General features: G+C 53.8%; 1 protein-coding gene across 2 annotated transcripts; it reads left to right on the forward strand.

Moving 5' to 3' along the window:
• Nucleotides 1-189: 189 nt before the first annotated feature.
• On the forward strand, nt 190-27,203 carry SMARCB1 (SWI/SNF related BAF chromatin remodeling complex subunit B1). Of its 2 annotated transcripts, none has more exons than XM_082853079.1 (9): nt 190-440; nt 4,130-4,268; nt 5,807-5,936; nt 7,831-7,968; nt 9,992-10,119; nt 13,205-13,371; nt 20,469-20,659; nt 26,419-26,550; nt 26,882-27,203. In XM_082853079.1, the coding sequence occupies exons 1-9, from the start codon at nt 348-350 to the stop codon at nt 26,919-26,921; spliced, it is 1,158 nt and encodes a 385-aa protein (XP_082709205.1). In that variant the 5' UTR covers nt 190-347; the 3' UTR covers nt 26,922-27,203. The 2 variants fall into 2 exon arrangements, with proteins under 2 accessions (XP_082709205.1, XP_082709204.1); XM_082853078.1 differs by having other exon boundaries at nt 211-440; nt 4,130-4,241.
• The last annotated feature ends 306 nt before the right edge of the window (nt 27,204-27,509 follow it).

A 27,509-nucleotide genomic window follows, 5' to 3' on the forward strand; every position in this document is an offset into this window, starting at 1 on the left:
TTCTGTCCGTGAGAAATTTTCCGTGGTACCTCCACTTCGGAGGCGGCGTGGGAGGAAGAGAAACGTGTCGAGACTCCTTTAAGGGGCACGCGGGGGCGCGCTCGGCCTTTTGTTTGGGCGGCAGCGGCGCGCGCGTCAGCGTCAACGCCCGCGCCTGCGCACTGAGTGCGGCCTGGTCGTCGTCTGCTGCGGCGGTGGAGGAGCCCGGCGGCGGCGCAAGCACCTGGCCCGGCTCGGCCAGCCCTTCACCTCCGGCTTCGGCTTCCCTGGGCTCGGCGCGCCCCGGCCCCGCCTCAGCCCTCCTGACCCTCGCAGCCCGATCGTGGCCGCCCGACTCTGCCGCCGCAATGATGATGATGGCGCTGAGCAAGACCTTCGGGCAGAAGCCTGTCAAGTTCCAGCTGGAAGACGACGGCGAGTTCTACATGATCGGCTCTGAGGTAGCCCGCGGCGCGACCTCTCTCTTCGGGCCCCGGGCCGGCCTGGTCCCCGCGGGAGCCTCGGGGCGGGTCTGCGCGCCGGGAACGCGCGTCTCCATTCATCGCGGCGGACGGGCGGGCGCGCGCGTGCGCGGCCGGCCAGTGGGGCGTGGTCTGACCGGGGCGTGGTTGAGCAGGCCCCAGCCCCGCGCTCGGTTCACCCACCGGTGTTGCGGAGTCGCGGACTCCCCCGGCTGCCAGGGCTGCGGCGTCCTGGGGCCACGGGGCCACGCTGTTTCACTGCTCCAGCCGGACACATAGAAACGGGGTGTTATCTCTTGCGACACGTGGGGGGAGATGTTGTACCCCTCACGCGCACCTGTCCCACACTGCTGGAGCTGGGATCCTGAAATCGTATGTTCGAAACACGGGGCTTAGTGAGGGCTCACTCCCTTCGTGTTCGTGAACTTTGAGGTGGGCGGGGAGTTGTTCTGACCTTTGATTACCGGTGAGGAAACAGGTTGGGAGGAGGATACTTGCTTTTGGATGGCTAAGGCCGCAGCCCCCGAGTTAGATCTATCAGCAATTCGGAAGCGCTTAACACTTCGGATATCTTGAACTAACTCTGAGTTAGTACAGGGGAAAGAGCCTTATGCTTTAATCCTTAACTAAAAGTGACTTTTCAGCACTTTGTTGAATCATGTGGATGACTGACTTTAGGAAAACCCTACAACTGGTTCTTCACTGGTAGTTTATACCAAGTATATTAAGTTTTTCCAGATTGCCTCAAACTAGGCTTTTTGGCAGTCCCAGGTCTGTGTGTGTACATGCACATACACATATATTTTTCAATTATGGATATGCAATTTCGATGTGCAAACACCAAGCAGTAGTGTCTTCCTCATGTAATGAGCTAAGTGCAGATCTTGGAGAGTTAAAGCAGTTACAAATGCCAGCGGTTGCTTCTCCTTGTAGCAGTTTTCAGTATTAGACATTTCATTCCTTTTTTTTTTCTTTTTTTCCCCCACAATGTTTTTTTTTCCATCACAATTGAACATAGTGTGAATGAATTAAGCCTCATGATGGTCACACTGAGGCTTCCAGGACTCCCTGTGATTCCTGACTTGTCTGAGTTGTATTGAGTTATGAGACCAGTGTTTTCAGTAGCATCAGAACCTTAGTGTTTCCTTTTTTCACCAGTTTTTGTAAAACACAAGGGGCAGGATGCAACACATTTTTCATGTCATCACAAAAATACTCTTCAAAGCTAGCTGTGCTGAGGAGAGGAGCCAGTGCCTGCCATCTGCCATAGCTCAGAATGGTCCTCATTGGCTGGTGGGCACAAAGGCAGTGGAGGAGTTTCAGTTTGTGATGATGGACAGGTTGTTTAAAGAAACCTTTACCTGGGACTTCCCTGGTGGTGCTGTGGTTAAGAATCCGCCTGCCAGTGCAGGGGACATGGGTTTGAGCCCTGGTCCAGGAATATCCCACATGCTGTGGAGCAACTAAGCCCATGAGCCACAACTACTGAGCCTGCGATCTAGAGCCTGCGAGCCACAATTACTGAGCTCGTGTGCTGCAAATACTGAAGCCCGCGCGCCTAGAGCCTGTGCTCTGCAACAAGAGAAGCCACCGCAATGAGAAGTCCATGCACCACAACGAAGAGTAGGCCCTGCTCACTGCCACTAGAGAAAGCCTGCACGTAGCAGCGAAGACCCAGTGCAGCCAAAAATAAATTAGTAGTTAATTTAAGAAAAAAAAAGAAAGAAAGAAACCTTTACCTGATCTAACGGGCAGGAAGAGCAGTCAGTTTAGCATTGACCCTGAGTCGGTGGTACTTTTGAAAATCAAGCTTGCGTTTATTAGGTGGAGCCCACAGCCAGGTGGGCAGAACATCAGGAGGCCTGGTTCCAGCTCTGCCTGTGTGTCACTTTTCTCATGTATGTAATGAGATGCTTAGACTAGATGGTCTCTAAGATCTTCCCCTTAGCACATTTTAGATTCTAGACAGCTAACTGCAGTCTTCTCTTTCAGCCCTGTTGAGTGAGAACGTTTGTCCTGAGATACAGTATATAGAGACCACATGGGAGAAGGGAGAGGCAGTTTGCTTTCTGGGGCCTGGCTTAACAATCATCAGGCCTTGGGAGGCCTGGGAAGGGTTCAGGGTCAGAGTGCTGTCTACTGATAAGCAGCAGCTCCTCTGACAGCATTGGGTGGATGACCCCCAGGCCCCTTGCCCTTGGCAAACAGGCACCATATTCAGAGAGGTGGACCCGCCAGAGCAACACCCTCAGCGTCCCCACACACTTGGGTGTAGCAGCCTTGGGAGAGCATCCATAGGTGCAGTGAGCGTGTCACCCTTCTCCTGCCATCTGCAGGCAGCCGTTGTCACCATGCCAGAGTCACTGCTGAGAGGATCCTAGGAAATCCCCATAACCACACCTTGGTTTTCCATTTGGGAAACCCGGGTCCAGAGGTGGCAAAGGCTGGTTCAGGGAAAACCCAGGAAGGCAGGCCTGGTCTCCTAAGTTCTGAAGGGACCTTGGGAAGGGCCTAGGAGTGTGGGAGGTCTGCAGTACCTGCAAAGTAGTAGTGGGGGCATTATAGTCAGTGTCTTTTCAAAAACCTAATGGAAACTATGTGTTTACCCTTGGACGGTAACCACACTCAAGCCAAATAACTCGCATGGGTCTGTGCCTGCAGTGGGGAGCACCAGTGACCCTGTGGCCACTTTCTCTTGCACTGTTCGGCAGCCCTGGTTGGGCATCATGTAAATCTTTGATTCATGAAAAATGGAGAAACTTTTTAAAAATAAATATACTATAATGGGGTAGGTAAGTGGGAAAGTAGTAGAAGTGGTCCTTCGTGGGTGAACCTCACAGCTGATGAACATCTGACAGAGAAGCAGGGAGACCCAGAAAAGGGAAGTGATGCCTGGTCACAGGTGGAGCCAGCACCCAGTCCACCTGCTGTCCCTGGCCATGTGACTCAAGTGTTCGTTTTTGAAAAGTCAGTGAAACAATGGAGTTTCTTTATAAAAACTTTAGGACTAGATTTCTTTTCATCAAGTAAGTCGTACTTCGAGTATTTGGTACAGGCAAACTGAAGCTATTGTTTGGGGCAGTAATGATTTATATAGCAATCTAAGGACTGCTGATAAGTGCATTTTAAACTCTTTGGAAAATTCCTTTGGTATTTCTGGTTTGAGTTTTGTTACTAAACAAAGCAACAAAGGCCATGGGGGAAATTATCCTGCATCTGTCTAAAATTAAAAGACCTTTTTGGTCTTTATTACATCGTAAAAATATCAAAGTCTTAAGATAAAAGAAAGTCAGAGAGGCCTTGCATTTCTGGAAAGTGCCAGAGATCCTTAGTCCAAAATCAGAATCACATCGAGCTGCTTAGTGAGCTCGGGGGGCCTGCCTCCCCAGTGTCTGGTCAGGCCTTTCTGAATTTGGTCCTGTCGTCAGGATGCAGATGTTATTACCCCTGCCAGAGGAACAGATGTAGGCCAGATACGAACTGCTGTTGAACCCCTGATGTCAGCAGAATGTATTTTTACTGCTGCTGGAAGCCTGGCGCCTGGAGGCCTGGGGGCCAAGTCGAGGTGTGTTTGTCTGTCACTCATCCAGCAGAGCCTCTGAGCCAGGGCCCTCCCCTTCCTCGAGGAGCTGCGACCCTCATAATGAGCCTTCTCGCTTTACTCATAGGTGGGAAACTACCTCCGTATGTTCCGAGGTTCTCTGTACAAGAGATACCCCTCGCTCTGGAGGCGACTAGCCACTGTGGAAGAGAGGAAGAAAATAGTTGCATCGTCACATGGTAAAAAAACAAAACCTAACACTAAGGGTGCGTCTTCACGAGGGTTTGTAAACCTGTTTCAAAACCACTCGCTTATGTCATGAAGATAAAACGTTTTCACTCCGGAGCGTCTTCACGGCAGCCCTGACCTTAGGGTGGCGGAGTGTCCTGGGGGCCCCCTGGAGCGGGTGGTCCTCCGTCAGGGTTGGTCAGGGTCAGGTGTTGGCAGCGGGCAGTAGGTGGAGGGGGCGGGGCCAGGGCGGAGAGGGTGTTGTGAAGACCACTGGTCTGAAAACGTTTTAGGAATGCTGTGATGCTCTACCATATGCCGCGGGCGTGTTGCCATCGTCACCCTCCATGCGCCCGGGCGGCGGGGGGCCGCCCCAGCCCCCTCTCCCCTCGGGCTTTCACCGCTTCGCTTCCCAGCGCACATCCATCGTGTGGCACTTGGTTCTGGCAGTCGGTCCGCTGGTGCTCGTGTGCATGTCCCGCTTGGGGCTGTGGGGCGCTGCCACCCGACCCGGGAGGGCGGGCAGAGGGTGCTCCTCACCTCTGAGCTGGGGAGAGGCCCTGTGCCTCTGGGCTTGGTCGAAGCTGCCTTCCCTTTGGCAGGGTTGCCTGGCGGAGCTGGCCCGGGCCTCGTGTGCGTGTGCCTGCGTGCGTGCGCGTCGCCCGTTTGCGTGCGTGTGCCCGTTTGCGTGCGTGTGCCCGTTTGCGTGCGTGTGCCCGTTTGCGTGCGTGTGCCTGCGTCCCTGCGTGTGTGCATGTGCGCTTTACAGTCTGTCCCGTGCCGGTATGTCTGTAGGCCCTGCGTTGGTCTCGTCTACCATGTTCTTTTAATGCAGGAGCCGGAGCTGCTTTTCTATGCGCTGCTGTAACTTTTCACTCCCTCCCGCGCTTTCCAAAGCCTCCCTGGTCCTCCCTCCGCCCCAGTGGAGCGCCAGTCACTAACCAGTGCGTCCCCAGCTGCGCTTGCCCCTTGGAAGCCTTGGCGACTCTTTGGCCTCGCGCTCGGGAGACTCTTTCCTGTAACCATCTGTCTCTCCACCAGGCTTCCTAGGTGAGCTGTGGTCGAACTGCCTAGAACTCCCCGCTCCCGGGCAGCTCGCATCCACTGGCGCTGGGCCAGGAATTCCTGTTTGGTGTACAGCAGCTCTTTCCAACTCTCTGGGCTCTTGTTTTAAAAGAAAAGTGTTTCTCATCCCTCATTTCATCTCCACCTTGCTTCGTGTCGTGGACTGCAGCGGTGTCAGACCTCTTCCCACTGGCGGTGTCACTCTGGAGCCTTCCTTTCCCCGAGAGGCCCCGTGGGCTGAGCTGCCCATGGGCGTCCCCTGTGCCTGGAGCCAGTGCTCCTCCCGGGACACGTTAGTCCCCGTCCATCCAGGGAGTGCTGACCCGGGAGGGCCTCTAGAGAAAGCCAGGGTCCAGACCGCCCCTTTGGAAGAGGCCAGCATTGGGCAGTAGTGAGGTTGACGCCCGCTTTCCCACCTCCTGCATGTGAGGACCTCAGTGCACTGCATCTCCTGGCTGCTGCTACTCACTGCCCTCCCGCAGGGTGACCGCAGCCGCATCTCTGGTTGCAGATCATGGATACACGACCCTGGCCACCAGCGTAACTCTGTTAAAAGCCTCCGAGGTGGAAGAGATTCTGGATGGCAACGATGAGAAGTACAAGGCTGTATCCATCAGCACGGAACCCCCCACCTACCTCAGGTACTGCACCCCCGGGCTCGGCTCGCTCTCGGGACACCCACGGGTATTTTTCTCATGCCCTGGAGCCAAAATACTTTTCAGCAATTTACCCACTGTGTTTACAGATCGTCTTAGCCAGGCTTCGAAGTTTTTTCTGACTTTGGAATTTCTAAGAAACATAAGTCAAGTCTTGGGTTCTGGAGAGTCATTAAGAAATGCTTTGAAAGTGGGATTCACTAATCTGTCAGAACAATTAGCGGCCCAGATCAACTCACAAAAAAAACAAACAATAGATTTGAACATATCAACCTAGATCCTTTGAAAGAGCATTTACACTAACAGTTAAACAGGAGAAATTGGGAAGTTGCTACCTTGTAGAGTTTGTTCATTTAGATTTATAAGAAAAACTTGGATACCCCAAGTATTTCCTCTATTTTATGTAGACAAATAGGTAAAGTGTGATCCACACTGAAGCACAGGAGTAAACAAACACAGGGAATGATGTTTGTTCTTGGGTGTGATTTTAAAAATGCAGAATAAAAAAATAACTAGCAACATAAAGAACCGGGGAGGGCGTCATGGAGTGGGCACACTCACGCCCACCGTGGCGGCTCTGCCTCAGGCATTGCGGCCCCAAAGTTTTTTGTTGGTCTCTGATCTATTAATTCCACCCCTGGGAATTTGTCCCAGGGAAATAATTTATACCGTAAACAAAAACCATTATAAGTACAGAGATGCTATTGGTGGCATGTGAATTATAAAGGGAACTAGGGAGCCCCTTGAGTGTCCTGCCTCAGGGAAAGGCTGTGTGAGCGAAGATGCAGACACCCAAATAGTCTGGGGTTACACGATGTGTTGTGGGTAAGTAGACCCTGCAGCAACCCGAAACCTGGCTCACATGAGCGAGACGTGCAGAATACCTGCGTGACGCTTTCAGCTTTCAAGAAAACATGCGTTTAGGTGCATGAGATGGCGGGAGCACTAAGGCGGGGGGCAGGCTATTGTTTCAAGTGATGCGGTTACGGAAAATCATGAAGGTGACATGGTACAGAGGTTGGGGATGGAAAGGTGAGTTACGTACAGTTGCTGCCCTCACGTTGCTCCCAGGTTACTAGGGACACGGCCCGAGGGTGATGAAGGGGCTCGCAGAGCAATGTGGGAGCCCACCCACTCCTGTCGGTCAGCTTTTGGTACTTTCCTAGTAGTAAAAGCAACTTGTAATTTGGAGAGAAGAGTGAGCTCTTTTGGGACATGGGTTCCTTGGATTACTTTGAGCATCATTTTCTAGAGAGTATTTACCAATGTGTCTTCTCACTTCTACTGGTCTGAAGGCCCAGAGGCCAGAGCCGTTGCCTAGTCTGTCTCAGCCTGGACTGCATGTCTAAAATAACAGTCTGAGTCTCTGGCTGCTTCAGACCTCCAGCGACTCACAGCCACCTGCTGAGTGCATCCGTTTCCTGCAGAGCACGCCAGCCCCTGTAATCAGGACCCTCTCTGTGTCTCCAGCCCTGCTGCCCTCTGTGTTCTTCCTGAAATGCTCTCCTCTCCTCCACCCATGAACCGTGACTCAGCATTTAAGCCTTTGCTCCAGGGCTGCTCTACTGGGCAGCCTTCTTGTACAGTCTCCTCCTGGCAGGAGGGACTGTGCTTCCGTGCGGCTGTAGCACGTTGGGTCAGCATGTAGCACGTTGGGTCATGGCTGAGGCACTGGGCTGGGGCCCCTCTGCACCTCCCCTAACCCAGGAGCAGTGCTGGTGGGAGCCTAGGGAATAGACACCCGCGGAGTCTGGGGTGCACAGAGGTCCCCACTGGGACCTGGGGCCCAGCAAGGGCACAGTGGGCATTGACCACGACCTGATGCCTGGTGGGCAGTTTCGGCTCGTAGACTGAGCGGAGGTATTTCCATGTCTCCCAGGGAACAGAAGGCTAAGAGGAACAGCCAGTGGGTGCCCACCCTGCCCAACAGCTCCCACCACCTGGACGCCGTGCCCTGCTCCACCACCATCAACAGGAACCGCATGGGCCGGGACAAGAAGAGGACGTTCCCGCTGTGGTGAGTGGGCCTCGCTCTCTGACTCCACCGAGGTCCTCCAGCATGTTTTAGTTTCCTCCTCCCCAGAAAAACGCTCTGCTTTGACCTCCTGTCCCAGAAACTCTGCACTGCTCCTCCTTGGGGCTGGTCTCCCTCAGCGTCCAGCATGACTGGCCTCTGCGTGGTCCAGCCTGGCTCTGCCTGCGCTCACCCCCGGCTCCTCAGGTAACGTTCCTGGGTGCAGTCCCTGGACCTTTTCTCTGCCATCCACATGACTCGATGCTTAGTTGCCCGTGGTGCCCGAACAGAACGCCACAAACTGGGTGGCTTGAAGCAACACAAGTTTATTCTCACACAGTTCCAGAGGCCGGGAGTTTCACTGGGCCGGAATCAAGGTGTTGCCAGGCCCTGCTCCCTCCAGGGTCCCTTCCAGCTGCTGGCAGCTGCCACGTTCCTTGGCTCGTGGCAGCATCACTCCAGTCTCTTCCTCCCTGGTCACATGGCCTCCTCTGTGTGTGTGAAATCTCCCTCTCTTTCTCTGTCACTCTCTCTTTTTTTTTTCTGGCCGTGCCGCGTGGCTTGCAGGATCTCAGTTCCCTGACCAGGGACTGAACCTGGGCCACCGCAGTGAAAACCTGGAATCCTAACCGCTAGGCCACCAGGGAACTCCCTCTCCCTCTCTTTCTTGTGAGGACACTTGTGATGTAATTTAGGGCCCACTTGGACAAGGCTCCCTCTCCTTTTTTGCTCTGTAAGGTGACAGTCACAGGTTCCAAGACTTAGGACATAGATGTCTCTGGGGGGCCATTTTTCAAGCTCCTGCCCACTAAGCTGTCCTCTGAATGCCGCCCCAGGCACCTCCAGCACAGGCTGCCTGCAGGCTTCTCTAGCCCAGGACACAGCAATCCCGTCCTTCCTGTGCCTGGGCCACAATCCTGGAACCCTTCCTCCTTCTCACAGCATAGAGCCAGTCTCCACAAATTCTACTTGCTCAGCTCTCCAAGTGTCCAGAATCCAACCACCCTTGGCCAGCTCCCCACTGGGCGTGTGCCCCTTCACTCAGGGCAGGTCCTCTAGATGCCCTGTCACACCAGCATCCACGTGACAGAGTCCTGGTGGTGGCTGCCGCTCTCTGGCCCCGGCTCCTGCCTCCCTTCACCTCAGGCACAGTGGCCTCCTCAGCGCTCTTCAGCTGCCCAGGCACTCCTGCCCTCGCTATTCCCTCACTTCCTGCCAGCATCTGCAGGCTCATCCCTTTCTCCCTCCTCCTTCCCTCCTCCCCCTTCCTTTTTCTTCCTCCCCATCCCTGTTTGAATGTCACTTCTCAGAGTGGTCCTCCCCTTTTAGAATGGCCACTCTGTCCTAGAGCATTCGTGTCTGGGCGGGGAGAGGGGGGTGTTTTCCTCATTTGTTTGTTTATTTGTCATCTGTGCCCCCAGCTCTCTGAGAACAGTTCTCAACCCTCGGTCTTCCACCCTTGGGTTTCCTGTGCCCACCCTCACCCCATATCTTCCCGCTCCGTCTTCCTAAAATACAGGTGTGAGCACAGAACTGCCTTGCTCTCAGTCTTCCGGGGGCTCCCTCGGGGTCGAGGCTGGAGATGGAGAACTGTGGGCACTTGGACCCCTGTGGCTTCCCAGCATCCTGCCACTGCTCCCCCGCCCCATCTGCACCCCTCCTTCCCTCAGCAGCTCTTGACTCTCCTGCCCCTCGGCCTTTGCTCAAGGGCTTCCACTTTTGGGAGTACCCTTCCTTTCCTACAGTTTCCTGGGAAAGTCCTTCCTGCTTTGGGGCTTAAATCTCCCTTACTTCGGACATCTCCGTCTTGTCCTGCTGCCCAAGTCAGCATCTCCCCTCCCATCCCACGTGTCCGTGGACCCCTGCTGGCACTGTCTCTGCCAACTCAGCCCATAGTGGACAAGTCCCTGTAAGAAGCAGGGTTTCCCCTCTGGTTAGGTCACAGTGACCAGTGGTGCAGAGAGGGAGGCCTTGGGTGCAGGGATCTCAGCCCCCCTTGCTGAGCATGCTGCTGCCTCCCTTCCAGCTTTGACGACCACGACCCAGCTGTGATCCATGAGAACGCGTCCCAGCCCGAGGTGCTGGTTCCCATCCGACTGGACATGGAGATAGACGGGCAGAAGCTGCGGGACGCCTTTACCTGGAACATGAACGGTATGTGGTGGCCAACCCACCATCTTGCACACAGTCTTGTTTCCTGCCTGCTGCCCATCAGGGGGACCCTGGACTCTGATTGTGACATTCAGAGCACTGTGGAGTAGATTTGGACGGTGTGGGCTTTGGGTTCAAATCCTGGAATGCAAACCTGGTTCATTGTTTGAAAATCAGTCAGTGTGATCCATCATATTAACAGACTAGAAAAGATAAATAAATCCCTTGATTATATCAATTGATACAAAAAAAGCATTTAACAAAATCCAGCACTCGTTCTTGATAAAAACTCAGGAAATTGGGAATAGACAACATAGTGCTGGCAGTACTAGTCAGAGTAATAAGACAGGAAAATGATATAAAAAACATACGCTTCAGAAAGGGAGAAATAAAACTGTCTTTATTTGTAGATGGCATGATTATCTACATAGAAAATCTCAAGAGACTTACCAAAAAAACCTGCTAGAACTAATAACCGAGTCTTAGCAAGGTCACAAGACCCAAAATAGACATGCAAAAGTCAATTGTATTTCTATACATTATATACTGTCAGTGAACACGTGGACACTCAAATGTCCAGTATAAAAATATGTTATTATTTAGAGTTACTCAGTTAAGAAAAAAGGTGTAAATCTTACAAACATATAGTTTGTTTCAGGAAACATTTTGTATGCTGAAAACTATAAAGCACTGATGGAAGTAATTAAAGGAGATCTGAATAAATGGACAGACAACTATGTTCATGGATCAGAAGATTCAAGATGTTAATTCTCCCTAAAATAATATGCAAGTTTATTTTTTTTTTCATTTTTATTGGAGTATAATTGCTTTACAATGGTGTGTTAGTTTCTGCTTTATAACAAAGTGAGTCAGTTATACATATACATATATCTCCATATCTCTTCCCTTTTAATATGCAAGTTTATAAGCAATTTCTTTGAAAATCCCAGCAAGACATTTTGTAGATTTAGACAAAATTGTTCTAAAATTTCAATGGAAAGGCAAAGGAACTAGAGTAGCTAAAGCAATTTTGGAAAAGAAGAAAGTAGGAGGAATGAGTCTTCCTAATCCCAAGACTTGGTGTGGAGCTGCAGTAATCAAGGCAGCATCTGAATCTACAACGATCATAGACTAAAAAAATTAACTTTTAAAATCCTCTGTACAATATACTCATAGGATGCTTGGCCTGAGCACCTTAGCTCCCTGCTGCTTCTCCAAAACTGGATGTATGCGTTATCAATAGTAGGCTGGCTGAGCGTTCAGGTCTGGCACAATGGTGCTGTGAGGAGGGTTGGTCTCTAGCTCTTCTTCTGGGCTAGTGAAACAGTGGGGTCAGTTGTCTGTTAACAGACCTCATTCTATTTATTTATTTAGTTATTTCTTTCTTTTCTTCCTCCCTCCCTCCCTTCCTCCCTTCCTTCTTTGTTGCGTGCGGGCTTTCTCTAGTTGCAGTGAGCAGGGGCTATTCTTCATTGCAGTGTGTGGGCTTCTCATTGTGGTGGCTTCTCATTGCAGAGCACGGGCTCTAGGCATGTGGGCTTCAGTAGTTGTGGCACACAGGCTCAGTAGTTTTGGCTCATGGGCTCTAGAGCTTAGGCTCAGTAGTTGTGGCGCATGGGCTTAGTTGCTCTGCCACAGGTGGGATCTTCCCGGACCAGGGCTCAAACCTGTGTCCTCTGCATTGGCAGGCAGATTCTTAGCCACTGCACCATCAGGGAAGTCCCAGCAGACCCCGTTCTTGAAGATGGAATCATGCCGAGTGCTTGTGAGGGAATTCATTCTTTTTTTATATATATATAAATTTATTTATTTTACTTATTTTTACTTTTGGCTGCATTGGGTCTTCATTGTTGCGTGCGGGCTTTCTCTAGTTGCAGAGAGCGGGGTCTACTCTTCGCTGCAGTGCACAGGCTTCTCATTGCAGTGGCTTATCTTGTTGCGGAGCATGGGCTCTAGGCGTGTGGGCCTCAGTAGTTGTAGCGTGCAGGCTCAGTAGTTGTGGCTTGCGGGCTCTAGAGCGCAGGCTCAGTAGTTGTGGCGCAAGGCTTAGTTGCTCCACGGCACGTGGGATCCTCCCGGACCAGGGCTTGAACCTGTGTCCCCTGCATTGGCAGGCGGATTCTTAAACCACTGCGCCACCAGGGAAACCCGGGAATTCACTCTTTTTTTTCCCTTCTCTGTGGCTCATCCCAGTTTGGCACGTGGTCATTGAAGTTTGGGTTATGAGAAAGGGCAGGTCTGGGGAAAACAGTTGATTGCACAGGACCTTGCTGTAGTCCGGCCAGTAGTGGACAGTCCCCATGAAGCTCACCCCTGAGGCCTGGATCTCCAGGATCCAGGATCCGTACCCACCCCCACGCTGTCGCCTGGTTGAGTGCATGTGCTGCCCACAGAGTCAGAAACTCAGTGGGGGGTTGTAAAAAGCCACACGCAGCCCCAGGTGATCTCTGAGGGATTTCCACTGTGGAGGAAGTGGTGGATAGACATGCACCTGCTCCATCTTCCAGTGGATGCTGGCTTCCAAGTGGCTTGTCCAGAAGGAACCTGTGTTAGCTCAGGCCGCGGTGACAAAGTCCCACAGCCTGGGGGGCATAACAGCAGGTTTTATCTCCTCCCAGTTCTTGAGTCAGGGTGTTGGCAACGTTGGTTTCCTTTGAGGCCATCTTCGCCCTGTGTCTCCACGTGGGCTTCCCTGGTTGCCTGGGTTGGAAGAGGGGAGGAAGTGGCACGTCAGCTCTGAAGTGCCTTTGCTTCCCCCCTTCCCAGACAGCTCACTGGTTAGAACTAACAGAGCCGTGCAGTCCTAAGCCCGGGAGCGGGGAGCCTGGGGTTGGGGAGCACATAGGGTCTTGACCACCTCCAGAGGTGTAGGGGGGGTGGTGTGTATGGATTGAGGGCCAGAAGCGGGGTGTTCGTCTTGTGCTTCCTCTCCTTACCGTGTCTGGGAGGATCCATCGTCCTCATCTTTATGCTCATCTTCATCCAGGTGGGTTGGCAGAGGAGGACAGGCTGGGGGAGGTCAGGGCTGAGCACGGTGACATTAGGCCCTGCAGTCCACCAGCAATCCATACCTCTCACCTCATTTCAGAGAAGCTGATGACCCCTGAGATGTTTTCAGAAATTCTCTGTGATGACCTGGATTTGAACCCACTGACGTTCGTACCAGCCATCGCCTCCGCCATCAGACAGCAGATCGAGTCCTACCCCACAGACAGCATCCTGGAGGACCAGTCAGACCAGCGTGTCATTATCAAGGTAGGCAGCTCCCTGCCCTGCACCAGGGCCTTCCTTGTACTGGTGGGGGTCATGGGGTGCTGAAGCTACGTGGAGGCTTCAACAGAAGCCTGTCTGGGATTCATGCTGAGGGACAGGGCTTCTGGAAAGCTGTCCTTCAGGCAGCTTATCCCAGGAAAGGTGTGGGCTGACTTCTGAGTAAGGTATCACATTCTGGGCGCATTTGGAGTGCTGCTGTGGCCTTGCCAGGTGTGGAGCAGAGCCTGGGTGGTACAAAGGAGGTTGTGCCAGCTGACAGGTAGAGCAGGGAAGGCTACAGTAAGATGAGCACACTGCCACACTCTTCCTGTGGGCAGGCTGCGCCAAGCACACCCCATACTGTCTCAGTAACCTCCACCATCCTGGGGGAAGATGCTGTGTTACAAGTGAAGAGGTGGGGCCACCTACCCCCAACTGCCCTGCTGAGAAGTGGTAGAGCTGGGGTTTGGGCCCAGGCCTGCCTGCTGCAGAGCCTGCTTGGTATGAAGCAATATCTCATTGTGGTTTTGATTTGCATTTCCCTGTTTGTTTGTTTTTTTTTACGGTACGTGGGCCTTTCACTGTTGCAGCCTCTCCCGTTGCGGAGCACAGGCTCCGGACGCGCAGGCTCAGTGGCCATGGCTCACGGGCCCAGCCGCTCCGCGGCATGTGGGATGTGGGATCTTCCCGGACCGGGGCACAAACCCCTGTTCCCTGCATCCGCAGGCGGACTCTCAACCACTGCGCCACCAGGGAAGCCCATTTCCCTGTTGATCAGTGACCTTGAATATCTTTGCATGTGTTTATTGGCCATTTGTTTATCCTCTAAGGCTGCTTAAGTCCTTTGTGTTTTTGAATCAGGTTTTTGTTGTTAAGCTTTAGCGGTTCCCTGGGTCTTCTAGATAGCAGTCCCTTTTCAGATAAAGTGATTTGCAAATATTTTCTTCTATTCTGTGGGTTGCCTTCTTATGTTGTTGATAGTGCCCTTTGATGCATAGAATTTTTTTATTTTGGTAAAGTCCAGTTTGTCTATTTTTTCATTTATTGTGTATGCCGTTGGTGGCATATCCGAGAAATCATTGCCAAATCCAATGTCATAAAGCTTTCACTCTGTGTTCTTCTAAGAGTTTTATAGATTTAGCTCTTACACTTATATGTTCCATCCATTTTGAGTTAATCTTTGCATATGGTGTTAGGTAAGGGTCCAGCTTCGTTTTTTTTGCATATGTATATCCTGTTTTCCCAAAACCATTTGTTGAAAAGACTATCTTTTCCTCATTGAATGGTCTTGTCAATTTTGTTGAAAATCATTTGACCACATATTTGAGGGTTTATTTATGGGCTGTCCCACTGGTCTATTGTCTGTTTTTATGTTGGTACAACACTGTTTTGATTATTGTAGCTTTGCAGTAAGTTTAGAAATTAGGAAGTGTGAGTCTTCCAGTTTTGTTCTTTTTCATCATTGTTTTGGCTGGACGTCCTTTGTCCTTAGATTCCATATGAATTTTTTTTTTCTTGGCCGAACCCTGTGCATGTGGGATCTTAGTTCCCCAGCCAGAGATTGAACCCAGGCCCCCTGCAGTGGAAGCACAGAGTGTTAACCACTGATCTGCCAGGGAAGTCCCTCCATATGAATTTTAAAATAGATTTTATTCTATTTCTGCAAAAATATTGTTGGGATTTTTTTTTTTTTTTTTTTGGCAGTTCATGGGCCTCCCACTATTGTGGCCTCTCCTGTTGCGGAGCACAGGCTCCAGACGCACAAGCTCAGCGGCCATGGCTCATGGTCCTAGCCACTCCATGGCACACGGGATCCTCCCGGACCAGGGCACAAACCCGTGTCCCCTGCATCGGCAGGTGGACTCTCAACCACTGCACCACCAGGGAAGCCCTTTATTGTTGGGATTTTGATAGATATTACATTGTATTTGTAGACTGCTTTGGGCAATCTTCACATCTTTATAATATTGTCTCCCAATCCATGAACGTGGGATGTTTTTCCATTTATTTATGTGTTTAATTTACTTCAGCATGATTTTTGTGTTTTTTTTTTTTTTTTTTTGTGGTATGCGGGCCTCTCACTGTGGTGGCCTCTCCTGTTGCGGAGCACAGGGTCCAGACGTGCAGGCTCAGCAGCCATGGCTCACAGGCCTAGCCTCTCCGTGGCATGTGGGATCTTCCTGGACCGGGGCACGAACCCGCGTCCCCTGCATCGGCAGATGGACTTTCAACCACTGGTTGCCCCAGCATGTATTTAAATTAATTAATTAATTTAAAATTTAAATTTATTTATTTATTTTTGGCTGCCTTGGGCCTTTGCTGCTGTACACAGGCTTTCTCCAGTTGTGAGAATGGGGGCTACTCTTCGTTGTGGTGCGCGGGCTTCTCATTGTGGTGGCTTCTCTTTGTTGTGGAGCACAGGCTCTAGGTGCATGGGCTTCAGTAGTTGTGTCCCACGGGCTCTAGAGTGCAGGCTCAGTAGTTGTGGCACATGGGCTTAGTTGCTCCATGGCATGTGGGATCTTCCCAGACCAGGGCTCGAACCCATGTCCCCTGCATTGGCAGGTGGATTCTTAACCACTACGCCACCAGGGAAGTCCCTTCAGTGTGTTTTATAGTTTTCATTGTGGAAGTCTTTCATCTCCTTAGCTAAGTTAATTTCTAAATATTTTAGTCTTTTTGATGCTATTGTAATTGGAATTTTTTTCTTAATTTCAGATTGTTCATTGTTAGTGTGTAGAAATGCAACCGATTTTTGTGTGTTGACTTTGTATCCTCCTACTTTGCTGAATTCATTTATTCTAATAGTGTTTTGGTAGAATCTTTAAGGTGTTCTACAAATAAGATCATATTACCTGGGAACAGAGATAACTTTACTTCTTCCTTTCCAAATGGATATCTTCTATTTCTTTTTTTTGCCTAATTGCTCTGGCTAGAAATTCCAATGCTATGTTGAATAAAAGTGGCAAGAGTGGGTATCCTTGGCTAGTTCCTGATCTTAGAGGAAAAGTTACCATTCTTTCACCATTGAGTATGATATTTACATTGATTTTTTTGTGTATTAATTTTATGTTGACGTAGTTTCCACTTATTCTTAGTTTATTGAGTGCTTTTACCACGAAAGCGTGTTCAATTTTGTCAAATGCTTTTTTCTGCATCTGTTGACATGATATGGGTTTTTTTTGTTTGTTTGTTTTTTGTGGTACGTGGGCCTCTCACTGTTGTGGCCTCTCCCGTTTCGGAGCACAGGTTCTGGACGCCCAAGCCCAGTGGCCATGGCTCACGGGCCCAGCCGCTCTGTGGCATGTGGGATCTTCCTGGACTGGGGCATGAATCCATGTCCCCTGAATCGGCAGGTGGACTCCCAACCACTGCGCCACCAGGGAAGCCCCGATCATATGGTTTTTGTCCTTCATTCTGTTCAAGTGGTTTATTGCATTGATCGGTTTTCTTATTGAGCCATCCCTGCATTGCCATAATAGATTCCACTTTTTATAATTGATTTATGTTGTTGTATCATTTATAATGATGTGTAATTCTTCTAATGTGCTGTTGAATTCGGTTTTGCTAGTATTTTGTTGAATTTATTTTTTTAAATTTATTTATGGCTGCATTGGGTCTTCCTTGCTGCGTGTGGGCTTTCTCTAGTAGCAGCGAGTGGGGGCTACTTTTCATTGCGGTGTGCGGGCTTCTCATTGTGGTGGCTTCTCTTTGTTGCAGAGCATAGGCTCTGGGTTCACGGGCTTCAGTAGTTGTGGCTCTTGGGCTCTAGAGCACAGGCTCAGTAGTTGTGGCGCATGGGCTTAGTTGCTCTGCGGCATGTGGGATCTTCCCGGACCTGGGCTCGAACCCATGTCTCTTGCATTGGCAGGTGGATTCTTAACCACTGCGCCACCAGGGAAGTCTGTTGAGGATTTTCATATCAATGTTCGTAAGAAGTATTGGTCTATAGTTTTCCTTTCTTGTAGTATCTTTGCCTGGCTTTGGTATCAAGGCAATGAGTTATGAAGTGTTCCTTGCTCTTCAGTTTTTTGGCAGGATTTTTTTTTTTAACATCTTTATTGGAGCACAATTGCTTTACAATGGTGTGTTAGTTTCTGCTTTATAACGAAGTGAATAAGCTATACATATACATATATCCCCATATCTCCTCCCTCTTGCATCTCCTTGCCACCCCTCTGGATGGTTACAAAGCAACGAGCTGATCTCCCTGTGCTATGCGGCTGCTTCCCACTATCGATCTGTTTTACATGTGGTAGTATTTATAAGTCCGTGCCACTCTCTCACTTCGTCCCAGCTTACCCTTCCCCCTCAAGTCCATCCTGTTTTTGGCAGGATTTGATAAGGATTGGTATTAGTTCTTCTTTAAACGTTTGGTAGGATTCACCAGTAAAGCCATCCGGTCCAGGGCTTTTCTTTGTAGGGAGGTTTTTAATTACTGATTCAACCTCCTTGCTAGTTAATTTCTTTTAAAAGAAATATGAATTTATTTTTCTTAACCTGCTTCAGTTTCTCATTATGGCCAACTATCAGAAAAAGGGCACGGGTGAGAAAGAAGGGGGATGTCCTGGGAGAGAAGCAGTGGGGATGTGTGGGGTGCAGCTGTGGGACCAACACCTGTGTTCCTGTGCGCAGCCTGTGGCCCCTGGAGGGTGGTCCCTAGTCCGCTCTGTGCTGCATCTTTGTCCTGTAACCATGATGGGGACGTGGACTTGCAGAGTTGGCTACACCCAACTGCATGGTTCCAAATAGGCGGGATCAGCCACAGGGAGGGTCCTTGTGAGTCCGACAGCTGGCTTCTCTGACATTCTCTTGTAACTGAGTGTCATCTTTTTATTATCCTGATGGGGCTTGTGGGCAGCCATACAGAAAGTTGTCAGGCAGTTGAAAATCCACCTGGGACCGTCACCTGCTCCCTGATGAGAGGCTTTCTTGGTGACTAAACAGCTCTCAGCCGTGGGGTCCGTTCAGGCCCTCACACCCACCTATAATCCCCACCCATGGGATGGTGTCGGCTGGTAGGCTGCTGGGAGACCATCCCCAGGTCGGGGTCCTGCCTGGTTGGGGTCGTGAGGGCCTGCCAGCATTGGGGCCGGACACAGCTGGTCAGGGAAGGCCTGCTGCCGGGGAGGCAGAGCCTCGTGGGCACTGTGACCTTGGGGGAGCGTGCCACCTGGTAGGTGAGCACGCTGATGGCCACATCCAGGGTTTCCCATGTGTCACAGACTCCAGAGGAGCCGGGTGCTTCTGGGACACAGTGAAGGATGACATCTGACCAATGTCTCCTCACAGAGCAGCGCCTTAGCTCAGGGCGGCCGCTCACAGGTGCTCCCGGAGTGGTGGAACAAAAGCCTAGGCTGGCACCGCGACCAGGACACCTGGCCCTCCAGGGCCGTGGGGCTCAGTGCAGCTGAGGGTGGAGCTGTCAGACTCTGGGGGGCTGGTGGGCCCTTTCTGGGGGAGGGAATGGCATGTGGGTGATACAGGTTGAAGCTGGGGAGCCTGCTCGGGGGGCCTGGCCCCACAGTCCAGCCGCCCCTCACCACCCCCCACCCCCCTGACGGCTCCCAGTCCCCATTCTGTGAGTTTCCTGCATCCTCTGTGGAGGCCTCAGGCCCTGCTCTGCCCAGACCCTCCCCTGGGAGCCCCACCCTGCTCTCTCTCAGCTTGTCCAGTTCTTCCTAAAATGCCCCCTGCACCGGGCGGCCTTCCTGGGGCTCCTGGCTAACCGCTGACTGCACTTTCTGCCCCTCCCCCTCTTCCCCTCAGCACCTACACCTCTGATGTCCCCTCATTCACGTATTTAACCCCGCACTGGATGTCAACCCATGAAGATGACTCTGTGTCTGTTTTTCCCACTGTGTGTCCCCTGTGCGCCTCCTGGGTCGGCAGGAGTATGTATTTCTTAATAAACGATAGCGTTGATGAGCAGTCGGCGCAGTGCACAGACAGGCACCGGTCTGCGTGGCACCCCTCGTGGCCAGGCCGAGTGGTGCGCAGGGCGGTTTGGTCCCGTGTGATGTGTCCACGGGCTGCCTGCTGCTGCTTCGCTTTCCAGTCCTGCTGTGCCGACGTGGCTCACCAGACACGTGGTTCCTGCTGGGAAGGGCCGGCTCTTCCGATTCTCACCCGCAGACCTGCTTGGTCGCCCAGCAAGGGTGCGGCTTGGAGGTGGGAGTGGCGGGGCCTCGGCTGCAGAGTGGAGTGCCGTGCAGGGGGCCCAGACGTGCAGGACTTCATGCACAGGTCAGGTGGTAGGGCCTCACATTTCTCTGAAGGCATGGACGAGTCCCGAGCCGAATCTTAAAAGCCCAGCTGAGCGCCTGGGGACAGTAGCATGAAGGGGCAGGTGCACCGTGGCCTGCTTGGCTGGTAGAGGGCTGGACAGCAGGGGCAGGGGTCTCCACACGATGCCCAGTGAATGCCGCCAGACCCCGAGTTGTCCTTCCTGTGAGTCTCTGATGCCCAGTTTCAGAGCAGGCCCAGGTCATCTGTGGGGTGAAAAGTCAGGGTGGGGAGCTCCTGGGGCACAGGCTGTGGCTGCAGGTGGCACGTCTCACAGATGCCTCTGGGGAGAGAGGCGCAGGAACCAGCATGGCCTCCGCTCCCGCCGCCCCCCACCCCCACACGCCCAGGCCCTGCCTGTGCCATGCGGGCTGTGCATCTGTGAGCGCACATAGCAGATGATTTCAGAGCGGGGCATGTTCCGTGAAGAGACAGAGTAGGGGGGTGGGCGCTGGCTCAGGTGAGGGCTCGGGGATAGTATCTGATGAGTGACCAGTGTTTATCACGTTGTAAAGGTCCAGAGCAGTGCGGTAGAAGGGCAGAGAAGAGGGTACCGGCCAGTGCAGGGAGCGAGGGGAGGGGGTGGGAACAGGGGCAAGGCGGGACTCAGGTGCCCGGGGCCCTCCCTAGAGGGTGACAGTGCCGGGCCCTGAACCACAGTCTCTCTGGCCGCCCAGGAGGTCTGTGGGGTCAGCCCCGTTTGCGGATGGGGAGTTGCAGCCAGAGGGATAAGGGCAGCCGTCCCACTTCCTTATGGGCCTGGAGGGGGGATGCAGTTCTGCCTGCTCTGACTCGTGTTCCTGGTTCTGGCCCAGCTGAACATCCACGTGGGAAACATCTCCCTGGTGGACCAGTTCGAGTGGGACATGTCAGAGAAGGAGAACTCGCCGGAGAAGTTTGCCCTGAAGCTGTGCTCCGAGCTGGGGCTGGGCGGGGAGTTCGTCACCACCATCGCGTACAGCATCCGGGGACAGCTGAGCTGGCATCAGAAGACCTACGCCTTCAGGTAGGTCTTGGACAGGTGCCTCCTCCTCCTTCTGCAGACCATTCTGGGGACAAGGCTTACCCCTGTGTGTGGTGATGCCTTTGGGACTTTCTGGAGCCTCATGATGCCGTCTGGCCGAGAGCAGCTTTGCGGGCTCAACGGCCTCTGTTGGCTCCTCCCATCCCCCATCACAGAGGAGGATCTAAGGAGGCGGCGGGTCTGCCCCTCTGTCCTCACCCACTCTGCCGCCAACAGCCCCTGCCGCCCTCACATGCCACCTCCTCCCTGCACTCACCCAGACCCTTCCTTGGTCGGGGTCGTCTGATGGACTGGCACTGAATCTCAAACAAGGCCTACTCCATGCTGCCTTCCCTGGAGGGGAGTCAAGAGGCTGCTTGTTCAGTCAGAGAGCAGGTGGTGGGCGTCCCTGCCGGCTGGACCCGTACTGGGTGCCGGTGTGGAAGAGGGAGTAGTGTTCAGGCTGCTGGGGACGGGGGAGGGGCGGTAGGGAGTGTAAATATAGCATTTGGTCCAGTGTCATGGGTGCTGGTGGGGGTGGACCGGGGGACGGGGCTTCTCATGACACAGATGTGGCCTTCCTGTTCCTGGTGGCCCTGCCGTGCGGGCCTGGCCGGGGCAGGAGTCGGCGAGCGTTAACCACATAGCAGAGCTCACCTACCAACAGGACTGTTCGTCACATCCAGCCCTGTCCCCTGAGCTCCTCTTCCTCTGCGGGATGGGGTGCCAGCGGGGGCGGCGCTGAGTATCTCTGCATCAAAATAGGATGTTAGGATTTATTCTGCTCATCAAGCTGTCACCGTCCACATTTGGAGGCCATTACTGAGGGACCACCCCTTAAGGTGGTGCAGAGGAGCAAAGATGAAGAGCCTTGCAGAGACGGAACAGCTAAGGGAGCGCATGAGTCTGTTTGTATCAGCTGGTTCCCCCAGAAATCCCACGAGGTAGCCTTCTCAGTTTTCCTGTAGCTCTGAGCAAGAGAGAAGGAATGACCAACACCCGCAGGGCCTCAGGCCCTGGGCGTCCCGGCTGACATAACATGCGTGGCCTCCCATGACCTCCAGCAGCCCCGCTAACTGGGGATCCTGCTCCACAGATGTGGGTACAGGCCCACACTCCACATCCCACGGGAGGTCTGCTCACGGTGTCGCGGTGTGTGTCCACTGATGGCATGCAAGCTGAGGCCGACCGGCCTGGGGCCAGTCTGGGGTGGCCTTGCTTCCTAGAGTCGACCCTGAGGTCCTGGGAGTCCCTCATCCCCAAATGCTGAGTCAGAGCCCACATCTCACTGGTGTGCAGCAGGGGGACTTGGAGGGTGTCCACACACGAGGCCGCATCCCTCCTGCTCTGATTGCCGGAGCTCCGGGCTGTCGGCAGTGCGACCTGCAGCTCCAGAGCAGGCCCCCGGGGGCCCCGGGGGGTGCAGGTCAGGACTGGAATGGAGTGCTCCCATTTCAGCAGCTAGTTAACACGTTCCGTTGTGTGGGTGGGAATGACTCTGGTACTGAGGATGCAGCTTTCAAATCCTCAGGATCAAAGGCAGGGCCGCCCCACTGGGGACTGTGGTAAGCACGCCCCCTCCACAGCAGCCCGGCCCAGCCAGCTGGGTGGGTGCGGCCTGCCTGGTGGTCTGGAGGCGGCCACAGGCCTCCTTTGGCATCAGGAGGGCTGCTGCACTTCCCCAGCCAACCAGGCTTCGTGGGCTCGCGTGTGCTGGGTCTGGGCTGGGCAGTGGGGTGCTCGGAGAGCTGGCAGGACAGGAAGGGGAGCGCGGGGTCAGGCTTTATCATCCAGGGGCAGGACTGCGGCTAGCAGGGGGCCTGGAACTTTGTCTCCTGACCCCACCCCGCGTTCTGCCCTTGCGCTCCCCACACCTCGGGAGCTCCCCGGGAGACCAGCAGCAGCCTTTCCCTGCTGTCCAGCCTCTGCCTGGGGAAAGGAGAGGGGCTCGCCGCATCTCCGGGGCCAGGGCCTGCCTGGCCCACAGAGAGCTGGACGGAGAGCCCCAGCCTGGTTTCTGCTACGCGAAGCCTGGCAGCTGCTGAGTCGCATGACTCCTCAAGGGGACTTTAAGCTCTGGGCCCCATCACCCCTGTTGGAAGCTCTCTGGATTCCTGTGAGCCAGTGCTGGCTGTCTCCGCCAGACTGAGCCCAGCCTGGTGTCTGGCCGCGGTGCCCTCCTCTGCGACAGTGGAGCAGGCTAGTCCCAGGCTAGTGAGCTGGGGCACCAGTGCGGAGAACAGGCAGCGGACCGGGCAAGCCTGATGTGGGCAGAGGCAGGCAGTGAGCATGAGGGGGACGCGGGCGTGTGGCTGCTAGAGGATAGAGCTGAACCAGAAGGACATACAGATGTCCTGGAGCCAGCGGAACAGAGACAAGAGTCAGTGACGAGGGGGCAGGGCTCCCCAGGGGAGGGCTGGGCAGAGGGTGTGAGGGTGTCAGACGGTCACCGAGACTATGAGGGGGGTGGCATCCTGCAGAGTTCCTCTACCTCCTCCAGGCCAGCCCTCCGCCCTGGCTGGGGACACAGGGGAGAACCAGTGCGCTGTCCAGCAGAGGAGGTGCGAGTGCCTGGCCACTGAGGCCAGAGGGTGTGGGCCAGGGAGGAGGCAGCGGGTGGCCAGGGCAGGAGCGGCTGGAGGAAGCTGGGGACAGGCAAAGGGTCAGAGAGCCTGGCAGCTGTGCCCGGTGGGGGACAGAGGCATTGTCACTGGAACAGCCTCAGGGTTGGGAGGCACCAGGGTCGTTGTGGACTGGCTGACCAGAGCCACCAGAAGAGGTTAGTCCTGGGGCTCCAGCCCCTGCGCTGGCCCCATGGCCGGGCTGGCCGGCTTGTTTTCGTTCACCACCTAGAGTGTCGACTCAGTGAGTTTTTGTGTGTTTGCACAGTTCTGCAGTCCTGGGCAACCGCTGATCTACTTCCCGTCTGTAGATATGTCTGTTCTGAATACTTAACGTAAATAGAATCATATAACATATGGTTTTTTGTGGCCAGCTTCTTAGCATAATGTTTTCAGGGTTCGTCCATGTGGAGCCTGTATCAGAACTTCATTCCTTTTTGTGGCTGAATAATATTCCATCATATAGACAGACCATACTTTATTTATCCAGTCATCAGTTGATGGTCATTTGGGTTTTGTTAACTTTTGGCTGTTAAAGAGTAATGCTACTGTGAACATTTGTGCACAAGGTTTTGTTTGAACACCTATTTTCAGTTCTCTTGGGTATGTACCTAGGGGTGGAATTACTGAGTCACGTGGTAGCTCTGTTTAGCGTTTGGAGGAACCACTAGACTTGTTTTCAAAGCAGCTGCGCGGTTTTACATTCTCTCCAGCAGACCAAGGGCTCCAGTTTCTCCACATCCTCGCCAGCCTTTGTTATCTGACTTTGATCCTAGCCACCCTAGTGGCATCTCCGTGTGGTTTGATTTGCATTTCCCAATGGCTGATGGTGTTGAGCATATTTTCATGTGCTGTTGGACGTGTGTATATCTTCTTTAGACGAAAGGTTATTCAAGTCTTTTGTGTTTTAATTGGGTTATTTGGTTTTATTATTTAGTTGTAAGAGTTCATTATATATCCTAGCTACAGGTCCCTTATCACATACATGATTTGCAATATTCTCTCCCTTTTTGTGGGTTTATGTTTCACTTTCGTGACAGTGTCATTTCAGGCACAAAAGTTAAAATTCTTTTTTTTTTGATGTGGACCATTGTTTTAACGTCTTTATTGAATTCATTACAATATTGCTTCTGTTTTGTTTTGGTTTTTTGGCGAGAGGCATGTGGGATTTTAGCTCCCCGACCAGGGATTGAACCTGCACCCACTGCATTGGAAGGCGAAGTCTTAACCACTGGAAGGGTTAAGGGAAGTCCCACAAAAGTTTTAAATTTTGATGATGTCCAGTTTATCTATTTTTTCTTTTGTTGCTTGTGCTTTTGGTGTCGTACCTAAGAAACAGTGGCCTGATCCAGGCTCCTGTCCCAGCACCACTTGTTGGAAAGACTGCTCTGTCCCCATTGAGTGGGTTTGGCCCCTTATCCAAAGTTAGTTGATCATAAACAGGAGGGCAACGTCGAGTTTTGCCCCCTCCTCCCAGCTGAGGAGCTGTGGGCAGGTTGCTCACCATCGCAGCCTTGTTCTCCTCTACCAAGTGGGCACAGTCATGCTTCTCAGCTGGCCTCTTGTACCTCGTGAGGTCATAAAAGTGAGGTCACATCGAAGATGAACGTCCAGGTCCTCTGCCTCCTCAGCCATGGCCTCCCTGCCTGGACACCGCAGGTCGTGGGAACATCAGGGCCCCAGGTGGCCTTGAGGCCCGGGAAGCACAATCCCCTCAGAGGGGATTCTGAGGGCGTCAGGGCGGCTCTGCTCGCATGCCTCCTGTAACACCTATGGGGCCTGCTGGCTCCAGGTCCATCCTTCTGTGCCTGGTTCAAGCAGTTCTTACTTTAGAACAAACCCACTGGGGTGGAATCTTCCCAGAGCCACGGGGAGGTAAACACAGGGGCCTCCAGGACCCACGCTCCAGCTCTTGTTTAAGAGGAAAACATGTTTGGCTCCCCTCTGCGTGGGCTTGGCGACTTTCATGTTTCCCCTTCCTGAGGAAGGCGGCTGGGAGCCCTCGAGGTGATGAATGATGTTTGGGTCTTTGGCCGGATGGTTTTGGGATTGCCAAACCGCCACCCGGCTGGGGAGCAGCTGTCAGGAGCAGCCGAGGAGGGGCGGCCCAGCCACAGGCCTCTGAGTCACCAGCACCAGCTCCAGCTCCGGGCCTCATGGGCATGGACCCCACGGGCCAAGCTGTGGCAGCAAGAGGCGAGCCCCACTTCTGCAGGGGAGCAGGGCAGCCCTGGGCTGTGCCCCGTGCGCCTGCGGTCCCTGAGACTCCAGGCCGAGGGGCAGCATGAGGGGGGTGGGCGGGGGCTGTGGGAGCGGCACCCGGCCCTCACATAGTGGACGTACTTTGGATGTTTAGTAATAGTGATCCTCTAAAAGCCCTCACAGCAAGGACATTGTCCCCACTTTCGAGATGAGGTGTTTAGACCAAGGCCAGGGGCCTGTTTTCTTCTGTGCCATCATCCACCGGGCACCTCCCTGGGGCTCCCCTGCTCTCCCTCCTCCAGAGCTGACTCTACAGGGCTCTGGATAGATGGGGGCAGGGCTCGGGCTGTGCTGAGGCTCACCGGGCAGCCTGGGCTTGGCCCTCCTGGCAAAGGCGGCAGCTCGGTCAGGCACCCCCAGCCTTGGTGGCCTCGCTGAGGCTGACCCCCCCCAACCGCTGAGTCCACTTAGCCAGAGGGTGTGCAGATGGCCCTCAGCTGGAGTCGGAGACGTTTCTGAGGGACCCCAAGGTGGAGAAGTCAGGGGTCATGGGTTCTGGGCCCCATGACGGGCTGAGGAGCTGTGTGTGGGACCATCAGGGGCAGTGGCCTTCAGTGAGCGGCATCTGGACTCCTGGGTGGACTCCTTTGGTTTCCTTTTTCGTGGACACTGAGCGAGGCGGACGGCCCTCCCCCTCCCCACAGGTGCAGTGGGAACAGCTGGCCCTGCAACGCTGTCCTATGGACCCTTTCCCAGCATGCAGACCTGGAGTCGCTGTCGTGGTGTCCACTGGGCCGCAGCACCCCCACCGCCCTGTTGGGGGCCAGGCACAGACACCAGGCTCCAGCGTTCCAGCTGCCCGTGGGCCGTGGACAGTGCTTTCTGGAGCCTCTCCGGCTGCTGCTCTGTGAACTGTCTACTTCCTCCTGTCTTCCACAGTGAGAACCCCCTGCCCACGGTGGAGATTGCCATCCGGAACACAGGCGACGCTGATCAGTGGTGCCCGCTGCTGGAGACCCTAACAGATGCCGAGATGGAGAAGAAGATCCGCGACCAGGACAGGAACACAAGGTGCCTCCCCAGCCCCATTTTCAGGCAGGACAGGACCGTCGCCTTTCCCGAGACCCAGCAGGCCCCTGGATGATGAGTCCCAGTCTAGTCCTGCAGGGGACAAGAGTAGCCCTTGGGTCGGTCTGACCACAGCCTAGACCAGGTTTCGGGACCCCTGGAGAGGTGGGTGGGACAGAGGGCAGCTTCAGGGCCCCAAGTAGCAGGCCAAGGCTGAGGGAGGGGCTGGGGATCCCACCTACCACATCCTGTCTCTGCCCCTTCCCCTGGCTGCCCTAGAGATCCCTGGTGGAGGGGCAGCTGCCCAGGGTCACCGCCCTCTCCCCTCCTGCAGGCGGATGAGGCGTCTGGCCAACACTGCCCCGGCCTGGTAACCACCCAGTGGTGCTTGGCTCCCACGGAGCATCTGGAAGATTGGACCGTCTCCCCTCCATCTTCTGGCAAGGAGGGGGCAGCCCGGCCATCCTGAGGAGCATGGGGCAGGGGCCTCCTGGTCATCCACCCCAGGGTACACATTCCTTTTGCTGAGCTCCAGTCCCTACCGCCCGTCTCTGGTCAGGAAGAAGCCTCGTTTTGGGTTGTGTTTTGTTTTTGTATAGGAGCCCCAGGCAGGGCAAGCAACATTTTTTAAATAAAAGGTGACAGGTCCTGTTTCGTTTCTTTAAAGTGGTGGCATAAAAACAAGAATGGGGGAGAGCACATGTGGTCAGGACATGTGGTCGAGGCTGCGGGCAGGACCCTCACCCTCCTCTGCCTCATGTCCCCAGCTAAGCCTTAGCAGGACCGTGGCTCTATTCTCAGCCCTGCAAGGCCCTGACTCAGAGCAGTTTTGATTCCCCTTGGCCCCGGCATCCCACCCACCTGTGCTCGGCAAGTCCTTGCAGTCCCAGAGGGATGAGAAGGTGGTGAGGCTCAGCAGGCAGGGCTGCTTGCCCCGTCAGCCACAGCCCCGCCCCCAGCCA

The sequence above is a fragment of the Leucopleurus acutus genome (genome assembly GCF_964270905.1).
Source record: "Leucopleurus acutus genome assembly, chromosome: 13".
In the NCBI taxonomy this organism is placed as follows: domain Eukaryota; kingdom Metazoa; phylum Chordata; class Mammalia; order Artiodactyla; family Delphinidae; genus Leucopleurus; species Leucopleurus acutus.

Coding starts and splice junctions, on each gene's coding strand:
- SMARCB1 (XM_082853079.1), top strand. CDS start 348: ATGATGATGATGGCGCTGAGCAAGACCTTCGGGCAGAAGCCTGTCAAG. Junction 441..4,129: donor TCTACATGATCGGCTCTGAG/GTAGCCCGCGGC, acceptor CTTTACTCATAG/GTGGGAAACTACCTCCGTAT. Junction 10,120..13,204: donor CTTTACCTGGAACATGAACG/GTATGTGGTGGC, acceptor ACCTCATTTCAG/AGAAGCTGATGACCCCTGAG.